Source organism: Ornithodoros turicata, chromosome 7, assembly GCF_037126465.1.
Source record: "Ornithodoros turicata isolate Travis chromosome 7, ASM3712646v1, whole genome shotgun sequence".
Lineage (NCBI taxonomy): Eukaryota > Metazoa > Arthropoda > Arachnida > Ixodida > Argasidae > Ornithodoros > Ornithodoros turicata.
This window is the reverse complement of record NC_088207.1, coordinates 32,628,672-32,640,870: the sequence shown is the minus strand read 5'-3', so window position 1 is coordinate 32,640,870 and position 12,199 is coordinate 32,628,672. Positions and strand designations below refer to the sequence as shown.

The 12,199-nt window shown below is 46.9% G+C and overlaps 1 protein-coding gene across 5 annotated transcripts in view; it reads left to right on the top strand.

Annotated features, from left to right (window-relative positions):
• The window catches only part of LOC135400870 (G1/S-specific cyclin-D3-like), a 130,909-nt gene extending 118,970 nt beyond the window's left edge, over window positions 1-11,939 (top strand). For all 5 annotated transcript variants that reach the window (XM_064632830.1, XM_064632829.1, XM_064632827.1 and 2 more), the window contains 2 exons: window positions 5,092-5,231; window positions 9,813-11,939. In XM_064632830.1, the coding sequence (XP_064488900.1) occupies window positions 5,092-5,231; window positions 9,813-10,007 (335 nt within the window). In that variant the 3' untranslated portion in view covers window positions 10,008-11,939. The remainder of the gene's footprint in view (window positions 1-5,091; window positions 5,232-9,812) is intronic.
• The last annotated feature ends 260 nt before the right edge of the window (window positions 11,940-12,199 follow it).

Genomic DNA, 12,199 nt, shown 5'->3' with positions numbered 1-12,199 from the left:
GCTTCCGGTTGCTCTTCGGTTAATTTGATACTGCACACACAGGGCTTCTTCCAAGATCTAACTCCACCATGAGCCGAAATGGAGATTTAACACCAGACTGTCGGATCTCTTCGAAGAGCCGACGTAAGATGGATGTGGCAAGAACGCTCCTTCTTGCTTTCGCCGAGATATCGCACGTGAAAGAGATGTAATTCGGTTCCACACGACGCTATTTTGACCATTGTAACTAATTATTTCGCGCTTTGAATCGATCTTTCAATATGAGGACGCTCCTCACCAGAGTCATCAACTGTGGTGAAGAAACAAACGATCTTTCGTTAACTCCCGTCCCATCGGAAGTGCCGCGCAACCCTTGAGTAATGATAATTAATTCAACGTCATAAATCCACGAGGGCAATGTCTATTGGCCCGCGTAATTACTTATCGAAATCCACTTAGTCCTCCGTCCTGACCGGGCCCGCAACGTCATCGGTGACTTGTGAACGCGTGCCGCAGGTTCAAGGCCCCGGCAACGTCCCGCTAATTACAGGTGCGACAGTCGCATAGCGCTTTCGCAATCGCCGCCGTAATTATCGGATTTCTATCGGTTAATTCACTTTCCTATATACGCGGCGATGCCGCTGTCGATGCAACATTCCATTCCTGTCTCCTCTTGATGTAGGCACGCCTTTCCCACGCTCTGCTCGACCACGATTTCCATGTGGACCTTGTTCTTGGTTCATATCTTGTTAGCGTTTTGGCTGTGAGAGAGTCGTCATCATAGTCATCGACTTGTTCACGTGAGTGTCATGGCTTGCTCTTGTGCACGAGCGATGGATCCGTTTGCACGCATGACAGGTTGTGAACAAGAGGAAGTTTACGAACTCTGTCGGCTGCTCCAATTGGAAGTAGCAATGTGCTTACATGGCACACTAACTGGGCCTATCTGTGTTCCTGAATTGTTGGTAAAACCGTTTTTTGGAAAAGAAAGAACCCAAGCAGCACAACATATTGGGCCAGCATTGGGCCGAGACGATGCTGTGTTGCTTGGGAAGCTTTTGAAACGCCTTTGCGTGTTCCTTCTTTTACAATCAGCGACGGCGGCTCTTTGCTCTTTGGTCCATAGGAAGCCTTCTTCCAAAGGCATTGAAAAACTCGTATCGAAATGAAGCGACATGAAGCGATGATGACATAAATAATTTGAGGAACAGGTCTCGTTCAGTCATCTTTAAAAAAATCTCCACCACGTTTCTGCTTTCCATCATCTTCCATGTCGACTGCTGTCATTCCACAAGCCTGCAGATAAGCATAGTATATAGGACCGGGCAGAGACCATAAGTCAAAGCCGCGTCAGTGAATTGGTCCTTGATGAACGAATCGGGTTGGTTGGGGCGCATATACACCACGTTCCGAACCCCGTCAGCAGTGAAGACATCGGAGCATTCTGGCGAGGCAAACGACCTCACCCTCTTTACTGGAACACTAAGAAAATTGAGCAGCATTCCTTCGGCTGCTGCCGACACTGCCGCAGTGATTGTTGCATACCTGTCTGTCGCAATGTTAGAGAAGTAAATCAAATACGTCGGCGGTAACCGCGCCTGTCAGAACATTCTTGTCCATTATTTACGGCCACTTGCCGGCATATTACGACCGACCATTTTGCGGCGAAGCTTTTAACCTCCGCATTAGTGTGTCTGGTGCAGAGAGTATCTTGCGAATCAACAAAACCAGCACGTCGTGGTTTGAACAAACACTGAAACGGATATATGCTGCTCATTTCGGACTGAAAATGCGGTATGGAAGATTGAACAAATTAACGCTCCGAGTCTCGCTGTTCCAAATCACGCGCAAAAAAAGACTTGATCTGAAACGCAATCAAAATCTAGGTCCTGTGTACACCGCCCTTGAGAAGAAATTTCGATTCCGACGAGCGGGAAATGATGCCAGCTGTAAAGGATTAGAGCTTGCGTGGCAAAGTGGTGCGTGTAATACCAGTGGCTATTTTAAGTTACCCTGTCGTCGTCGAGGGAGATAATTCAGTTATTGACGGATCAAATGTACAGCGTCCGCACGTCCATACTGTCTGCATTAATTCGCAAGGTTGACAACCCTATATCGCATCGACGCATCGCAATCGAAGCGCTCGAGGCACTTTAGAGAGGAATGCCGTGGATAACGCTGTGTCGTGGTGACTCTGCATTCCATCTTGGCAACCTGTTTCTTAAACCTACTGAACCACCTGCGAGTCCTGGACGTGCATACACGTGAACTAATCAACGGCTGTCCGACTTACCGTAATTTGCAACATCAGTGCATCGAAATCGTGAAATGCATTGCGATGCGGCGGGTGCAAAAAACCACTTAAGCGGCAGACATTCTGACGCACAGCACATTTATAGCGTGCTACTATACGACTCATGCAGGTGCAGCGGCCTTGGAACGTCCGAGTATTTTGAATGAATTCATGAGACGAATATACATCCATCCTCATTCAGAATTTCACTCTATGAAAAGCCGATTCTTCTCCGACGTACGGGTGCTCACGAAGAATAAAGACAGGTAACGTTCTCTGGAGAAAGATGTGAAGGAACGGCGCGAAACACATTCCATATAGTAGGGCATGTTCTTCTGCGGACGGATAGTACACGCGGAATATTGTCCTATATGGGTGTTCCCAAGTCGGGGGGTCGAAACCCACAACGCGGACCTGCCGCATTCCAGTGTTTCTTGTAGCGCAGAAATTCCCATGGCTTCTTGGCGGCATCCCTCTCGTCTTTTCCGACGAAGTGGGGCAGAGGGCACCAGAGGGGGTCTCCATGCTCGCTGCCATTCCTGTTGAGGGGGAGCAACACTGGGAACGCGCCGAGGCTGCCTTCCGTCTGTAGTGTTTTTACGAATAACGCACTGCCAAATAATATGCCCCCTCCCATTCCACCCCCCAGGTTCTGAAGAGTGTGTATTTTTAATGTTTTATACTACTCCTACTACACGTATATACGACGACGTTTGTCTGCAGCGCAATCAAGCAGGTTGTTCAGTAGACTCGGCACACTTTCCCCGTTACATATTTATTTTTAGAGCCTTCCACCCCCGTTGGTCCTTCCCACGCGACTGGAACTGAATAAAATGGAATCTGTTCCCGTGATTGCCCAGGAATCCGGAAATGACTAGTATGCCTTCGAGTCAGAGAGACTCCATGCTCTGACTTCGCAAGGATACAGCACGCACGGTTATGTACCAGGCATGTGTGGAAGACACCACAAGGGATGGTGGCACGATGTGAAGCTCAAGTAGCATTGTGTTTAACAAAACGTTGAGGTGGACACATGTGGTCGTCGAACGAGTGGTCAGCGTTGTTGTGCTTCGAGTCGCAGGTGTAGGGCGGATGAAGCAACACAAGTACCCATCCACATGCGCGTGTACGCGCATGGGCACTGTCATGTAATTTGCAAGGTATACAGGCGAACCAGCAGATGCTTATCTATAATTGCTTGTAAAACACACGGTAATTGCAGTGGAGCGCGAGCGCGAACAATGCATGCGCACCGTAGGCTCGCCTACACAAAGCACCGTAGAGCGTCCATTCCCGCCCCTCTACTTTATTTGATAACGCAAAAATGCGCTTCAAAAGCCGATGCAAGCGTAGTACTCTCAAGCAGACTTCGGCAAACGACCGCGTAACAACGATGCCGGTTCTCGCCTGAACTCTTTTCAATGTACATTATCCATTACGCGAATGGCTCTTGTCGTCCGGTAACGGGGACGCTAAGCGGCCACGCTAGCGACGATGGAGGAAAAAAAAGACTTGACGCAACGTCTTCTGGGCGGCTTCAGAGGCGTTACTGTGTGCCGGCCAATAGTTTCGTTCCGTTCTTGGCGATTCTGTAACGACTGCCGCTCTTGGCCACGCATTCGTCGGCAATGTTGCACGCCTACTCCGCTCCCTTCTTGCCCTTTAAATAAAGCTTTGCCTTAATAAGGTACCTGACAGCACCTCAGTTGGGCCCATTTCTTTTTTTATTATTATTACTGTTATCATTATTCTGCCGAAGTGGTTTCAAGGCCATCGTGTCGCTGTTCACACGCCTTCGCCATGACCTTCTGTAAAAGTTGAAGGAGGCAAGGAGAGACAGTGAAGATGATGCTGGCGCTTTCATTTTCTTTCTTAGTCAATCGCATTGCTCTTTTCTTCTGTGTTTCGCCGTTCATCAGGCGTCATTTCTTTTACTACGCGTTTCATTATTTCTCCATCCTTGTTGGGTGTGCAAGTACGTCTCTGGTACAATGCCCTTTAGAAGCATCCTCCTCCACCAACGTGTGATCTCTTGCACTTGCACTTCTCGTCGGATCTTCGGCAAGTGCTGTGTTCTCGTCTTTTTCTCCTTCTCTTTCTTTGCGGTAACAACTGCGTATGAATTTTTTCTTTGGTGTCTTGGGTACTATACACCTATACACTGTGGGGACCATGAGTGTCATGAATGCCCCGATGTTGATGGTCTAGCTTTCGCAGTACGTTTGGTGTTGGTGAACGCTATAGACCAAAGTGGTCCAGTTGCAATGTATCGACAGCTGTACTGCGCCAGTATGGATACGCTAATATATGTGAGGATTAAATCAGTTTTCTCGTCGTCCGATGGCCTGTACATGGTCATTGACAACGCAAGTCATGAGACTGACGTGGGTCTTGCTCTGGAGTGTTGCAGCATGATCTGGCTGCCAGCTGGTGTCACGTTGCTCTGAATAGGCTATTCCTGCAGAAATCCCAGGAAAGCGTTATACAGAGCAGAATGATCCTCTTTTCGTATCTCCCTTGTCATTTGAAGGTCCTTTCAAACAAATGATGTAGTGAAGAGCTTAACTACATAGGCCTGGATATAAAGTCTCGGCTAGCGTTGGAAAGTTTCGACCTCATAGGTTTAGCACAGAGACGGATCGAGATACTCAATGAGGTTACTGAAAGATACTATTTAGTTCCTCCCTGGGAACTGCCTAGATATCTCATTGAGTTTCTTACTACATTGAGAAGCCTTGTGCATATCGATTGAGTTAAAACATTCTAGCTACAGCAACATTTGACATTCTTCTCTGATGTTCTGTCACTCGTCTTTGCAGAGTTCGAATTCAGCATGTCACCTCCATCCATGGTGGCTGCTGCAGGCATCATCACGGCTGTTTCGGGTCTCGTAAAACTGACGTGGAACCAGAAGCGGGAACTCCTTCAAAGGCTAAACGAGATTACCAGCATAGAAGTGGTGAGTATAAGCTTACGGATTATAATACTGTACAGGCGCAAAGGTTCCGTCTCACGTTTCTGCATTGCATTACGAGGAGAAATCCTTTCAGGGACGATTTTCAAAGGTCAGTGTCCGGAGTATGAAGAGCGAGCAGGAATATATGAGGGGCATCTAACAGCTCTGCGAATTTGCGCCATTTTTACTTGTTGCGAAGTTCAGTGCCAGTATATCACGATTATGCCGTTCCCTGCGAAAATGTTCTTGAAGGGAATCTTGTTGTTGGGAGACAAACTGCAACGACTGCACTGAACGCAGCACTGGCTAGTGTAAAGTCTACTACAAAAACGAAGAAAAAGATCATCGTCTTAAATGCCCACACCACCTCGAATGAATCCAACGGGTGCGCCAGAAGACAAATGGATGTCGCCTTCCTTTCATAGAAACTCATCGGTTGTCGTCGACCAGACATTCCGTCGGCTAAGTGGACCGTTCCTTGAGGGAGGAGAAGGGCACACATCCTGTGTGTATAGCTTTTCCTCAATGGGCCAGTGCCAGGAATGGCGTCGGCACCTCTGTCTTTAACGCTCACTGAAACCTTACTCGCCGCAGGGGAGAACTGTCGCGGGAGCTTGAGCCTCAAGCCGGATTGTGGTGCACTCGGCTGCCCCCCCCCCCCCCCCCCCCCCTTGCATTCTTGTGCTCTACCACAATCGTTTACGGTGCTGTCGCCTCTTTGCTCGCGTCTCACATCTTCCATAGTTCTTGGAAACTGGTGATTTTGGGGTTGATAGAGAGTATAGATTGTTTTTACTTCGCTGAGACCTTCGGCAGTAGAACTGGTGGCGGTAACGGGCCACAGATTTTCTTGTCCTCACTTTGGGTTTCTGGCTGGCAATTTCTTTCAATGAAGACACACACACGCGCGCGCACAAATTGCTTCCAATTAGAAGTTTTCATCCTGGCCATTTTCTAGAACCCGGCCGGTTTTTTTATTTTTTATTTTTTTTTTTTACGCGTGTAATGTTCCTGTAAGCACGTAACGATGCTGCCTCCTCCGAACCCCATGCCCCGAGAGCGACATCCCGACATATATGAGCAGGCAATATCGCTACGGCATCACCATCACCTGTTCCCTTCTTTCACTATATACCAATACGGACATGCAAGTGAACAAAGTGGAACGCACTCCTGTGATGCTCGCTCACACTAATAGAACACACATACACAGAGTCACGACCGTGACTGAGCATAGACGACCTGTAGGCTACTAGATCCCGTGCTGTCAATGCCCCGACATTCAGTCACCAGCTGTTCGGAGGCATTCGTTATCACTTTCACTGAATGCCCTCGCGACCCTTTACGCGTCCTTTCCCTCGGCGTCTGTGTATAAAAATACAAAACTGTGTCGGCAAGATGTGGGTGTGGTTAGCAGTACACGTTTGAGTGTCTTTTTTTTTTTTCATTTTCTTTTTTACATACATAGCCCGAGGTATCTCTTTCCAAATGAGTTAATGGGCCAAGTGCAAGACGACCCCCCGCTGATTCGCGGCTCCGCACAATCAGCATGAGAGGGTGTGTGAACTCCCAGCAACGAGCCTCTTAGCGCCTGCTTGCTCTATCATATGGTGGCATCGCGCTTTCACGTCAGCGTATGTTACAACGTGGGGACACATTGTCGTTTCATCATCTCGGTGTTTGGACGTCCTTTGATGACACTATAGTGGAATGTATAGGGTCAGTGCGACAGCTTTTTTCGAGCGAGGCTTTCAAATACAATGGTTTGAGTTGTATGTTACGGTCGGTTGCTCGTATGGGCGACACAGACAACGCCCTCCACGTGCGATAATTGCAGTGGGTTTGAGATGAGTTAACCGAGTTCTGTGGTACGCAAAGTTTTGAAGCTGAAAATGATGCATTCTGGTTTTTCTCTCAACGGGACGCGCTTCCACGTTCATCTCTCGCATTTCTGTGCTTTTCTCCGGTAATGGATTTGTTGAATGAATAGGATTTGGTTGAATAAATTGTGTTGCGAGACGGAAAAGTAAATTACGCAAATGTGGTCTTACAAGAAGTAAACGTGTAGGTTCCTGCGTACGTACGTGGTAAACGTCATGGGCTCTTTTGTAGGCAGAAAACACGTTCCTCCCTTTGGTATCTTCCTCCTCGCCAACGCGTACAAAGCTTCGTTGCAAACTTGGGGCGTGATAATGCTGGGCTGTGACACGCATACACTAATATAGTAATTGGACGCTGAACTAAGTCCACTGCTCCAATTGCCATTTCGAGATTTTCGAACCGTGTTATAATTTGCCTCGTGTTACTAAAGCGTGCTTGTGTTTGTGTCAGAAAGGCCAGTGCATGTAGAGGCTCCTAATGGACATCCTTTCTGTTGAGAACATCACCGTAGCAACAACAAATTTCGTCGTTCCTCTGCCAAGCAACTAAGCATAAAAACGATCGTCCTGCGGTTGGTGGCCGTAGCGGTGCTGTCTGCGGTCTTAAAAAAAATAGCATTCTCCTTCTCTCTGGCGCTGCTCCTCCAATGGGCCACCCAGGGGCTTGAGAAAAATTCTTGGGATGAAATCAAGTCTCAGCTGACTCCCCCTCTCCTGCTTTCTCTCTTGCATGTGTGAGACTCACCCTGGGTGTGGCGAGAAAGGAGTTCTCCCCTTCGCTTATCGGAACATCGCCTCGACCAGGCGGAATCCTTTGCCTGTCCTGAAAAAAGCTGTGTATTGTGGAACATTGCCAGTTGATGCAAAGCGGAAAATCGCGTGCGTCTGTGATGTACTGGAGGAAATGCGAATAGTATGATGATTAGCATGCTGGGACAAATGCGAAGCAAGAGGTCATATAGGGAGGGACTTGCAGACGAGGGAGACGTCGAGTAAATAATGATTCAGTTGTAAAACAAAGCCGTTGCAAGTCAGTGTGGATAACCTTTAGATTCGAAAAGGTCCCTCGCTCATTAGATAGGAAAGCGCGCTGAAGAAGTCTTCGTCCACGTCTGCATGGCAAAGCTACTATCGCCTCGGTCATTAAGATTCCACGATGACCTCCCGTGCACAATGCTGTCGGCAACCGACAACAATTCGGAACAAAATACAGAACCGTTGGAGTATTAGAAATGTATTTCTTGTTTTGATCAATGTTGAACAAAAGAGAACAACATAGAAAATAACAAACCGAGAGAACCGCGAGGGACAAGACAGTCTAACTTCACTGACTGACGTTTGAATGCACCGCGTTTATCACTCCTCTTGGTATATGTCAGCAAATACGTCATACTGATAACTGTGAGACGCAAAACCGTATGCATTGGCACATTCTACCCGAGTCGTTCTTCTAATACCATTCCCACGGTTTTTGCTCATCGGAAAGACCTGCTATTGGAACGTGTTCCTGTAAGCGAGAAGCGGCGGCGATAATCAAGTGTAGTGGTACTTTCCCTTCGGCTTCTCTCTGTACAGCATTTTCTGTTTGCTTTTTCGCGGGCCCGATGTTGAGGAATGCAGCCGGGCTGGTGCTGGAGTAGAAAGCGGCGTCTATGAATGGTTTTGCTTCTTTGTGTTGCGCTCTTCGGCCGCGGGAGGTTTTCGCGGAAGAATCTCCTTCGCCCCGGCCAATCAGTCCGGCGCGTTTTTTCGTCGAAGGTACCACCCCTTTTTATAGATTCTTCATACATCCCGATACTTACAACACGCAGCAATTTCACATTTATGTGTTCCAAAGTTCGCCGCGAAAGAATTGTTCACGAATTACCCGGAGCACTTCACATGGTCCCAAATCTGGACTTCACGAAGGACGATGCCGGTTTATCTTCTATAGAATGTTTGCTCGCCTCCACTGAGAAGTTAGTTCCTGTCTCACGGTCGTAAAATTTGTTGATGGCTGCGGTTACAAACGTAAACAAGGACTCGAGGGCAACATCATTGAGGCCGCACATCCGGTTAGTTCGTGTTTCAGGGTTTGCATTTTTCCTCGTATATTTCAACACGAAGCTGAATCCTAACTGAGGTTGCATTTCTGTGATGTACTGCTTGCTCAGTGCCGCTACAAATTCTTCCTTTTTGCATCTTCTTATGTTATATTTACGATACGTGCACGGGATCACAACTTATAGCACTGCATTCATTTACGTTTAGTTCGCGTCCATTCATTAGTGGCCCTTCTCGGTGGCTTATGCCTGGAAACCTCGTACGTATAAGCGAAACCAAGATTGGCTTACTTAAGGCACTTCCGGTTAAGGTGTCACTTCCGGCGTCAGTGCTTCTGTTGGTGGATGTGTATTAATCGTATGGGAGAAGAAACTTACCACATGGCCCCAGAGCGCGGGACACATACCCCAGTTAGCTTTCTGGGAACTGTTGTCTCTGTCGGTTGTTGATGATGTGTACGAGGGTGGGAACACTTTTCCTTTCTGTTGGTTTTGTTAATATGACCTAGTGGTCATGAATGGCTATAAGATAAATGGCATTCAAACAAAGCCCTATATACTGCCTTGTCCATATGAGGGCTTTTGTTGTTTCGTTTTGTGACCGTTATGCTCACGTGTTGTGTCCATGTCTCGACCAACATGGTTGTTATTGTTTATTCCAGGATTGCCTCCAGGACTGTCAGCACAGAATCGAGCAACTGCTGACACGGAGCTGTCCCGAATTGATGAGGAACTCAGCAGCCGCAACAGGTGCATCGGCTTCGGGGGACTACGTAGCGAAGGTGTCCTCGGACACGAACAACCTGGAGACCGAGACACCGGAGACACCAACTGATGTGCAAGACGTTTTGTTTTAAAGCGGGGCATCATATGGGGCGTCGTGACTGTGCGACAACGACGTGCAGCTTGACGGAGGTCTTCTACCTGCTCCTGGACTACACAGATGGCATTGTTATCCTTCTACGTGTCCTACTATTGGTTTACCGACCGTGCATGAACCAAGAAAAACTGTTTTTCAATGAGGCGTCCAGATGGAAGGAAGATGCAGTGAGGATACTACTGCAGTTTTGGGCCGGGTGCAAAGATCACGAGCGACTGAAAACGGGTGTCAACATCTTGTGTGGAACTCTTGTTGTGTGCGAACTGTATTCAGAGAAAACAAAAAAAGACTTGCGGTCTGCAAGGGCTTGCAAGGTGAAGAGGGCTAGTCAACGATGGACAAACTTTTTATATAAACTGGAAACAATTTTTAAGTGGTGCGCAACTCATACTGACTCTGCGCAGCGATTTACCACGGGTTACAATGAATTTTCATGCATACCTCTATGTCAAGAGTGTTTTCTTTTTATTTTTCTTTTTTCGGTGTGACTGGTTGTAAAGATAGTGAGAAATGGCGGTTGATGCTTGTGTTAGGTTGTTTGCATTGAACTCAAGAGGGAGGCGGAAGAAAAGAGGATTGTCACAAACAGTAGACAAGTAAGGAAGCGCATGTGGTACACACTTCTGCTGTAGTAGCCTTTGGGTATTAGGAGGTTTTGTTAATTTCGCTTGTCCCTATTCTTTTTATATCGTTTGGTAGTGCCACTTCTCACGTGTGATGTTAGTTTCAGCGAATGAAAAGCGTGAGTTACTTAATACCACCTCTATATCTAGATCAGCAGCATCGACAGTGTATAACAGATGATTCTCGTGTCGTCTGCCTTGACTCCCTCCCTCAGTTTAACATAGTTGATAGTCATTCTGGAATACCTCACATGCTATGTAATTTATCGAATGTACTGTATTATTTAAAGCAGGACCTTTGCCGGGTAGGCAAGCCGCACCAAATTTCTTAGAAATAATCTGTATTATCTGATGTCTTCCCATGCAGCCGTTTTGATTTTCTTTTCTTTTCGTTTTGTCTTTCGACATTTGTTCTGGGTGGTTAAGATGCCCCCCGGCAAAATATGCTGGTCATATCTTCGCATGTATTATGTTCTAGTGAGTCTAATCCTACAATTTCCTACCCACCCTTCACACACACATAAAAAAAAAAAATTATCGGGGCTCTTACGCATCCATGATGGGCTAAGTCCGCTGCGAAACAATTTGTGATCTTTTAGGCTTGCGGTCGTACGCGAGGTGTTCTCTTTTTATACATGAGGCCTCGACGCTATTTATTTGTCCTCTTTCGGCCTTTATCATAATATGGTTTCCTGTTTTGTGTTTTGTTAGTACAACAGACGGTCCTAGTTCAAACAATTTTTGGGGACAGCATTCCAGACCTGTTGCATTACAGCGGTCAATGATTATGCAACCGAACCTCACTTGGTATTAGCCTGTGTCCCTTGTATTATGTATTAAATTATAGTATATTTTCAACATATGTCAAGAAAGATGTTTCTTGTTATGATACTGCTATTCAGCCAGAAATTCTCAGGTACAAGAAAAAGAGGTTTTCCCAAGACACGACAGTATATATAATGGCAGCAATATTCTCCCAGTGAGACAATGTGAATCCCTCCCCCCTTTTCCACTTTTATTTTGAGGTTTTGCTTGACTTATGAATATGCCGCATTCAACATATCAATGCAGAGAGTAATACTATACAAAGCATTACAAAGCGGTCTGTTTTTGAGTGCTTCCATTTTTTTTTTTTTCACTCTGTGTTAAGTGTCTTCCTGAACCTCATGTGTTTTGTAATTTTCTGTGCAAAGAAAAAAAAAGTGTAACATGGTATTCGTGCACGTTATACATACCGTGATGCGGCATAACACATGCAATGCAATAAACCGTAAACGGAAAGAACATCTGAAGATTTGTGTTTCTCGCATACATTCCTTGCATGCATCCCTCGGCGCAGTATATTCCTTGACATTCGTCACAGATCTCTGCGAAGACTGCCCAGGACGCACGATGCCCCCCCCCCCCCTGCGATAGTCGTGACGTTGCCCACCTGAGCGTGTGGCCGACTATACGGCTAGCACTTCCATTGCCACCACCACCACCACCACCACATTTTGTTAGGTTTACCGAAGCGGTACAACAGGGGGCAGTCCATACTTACCAG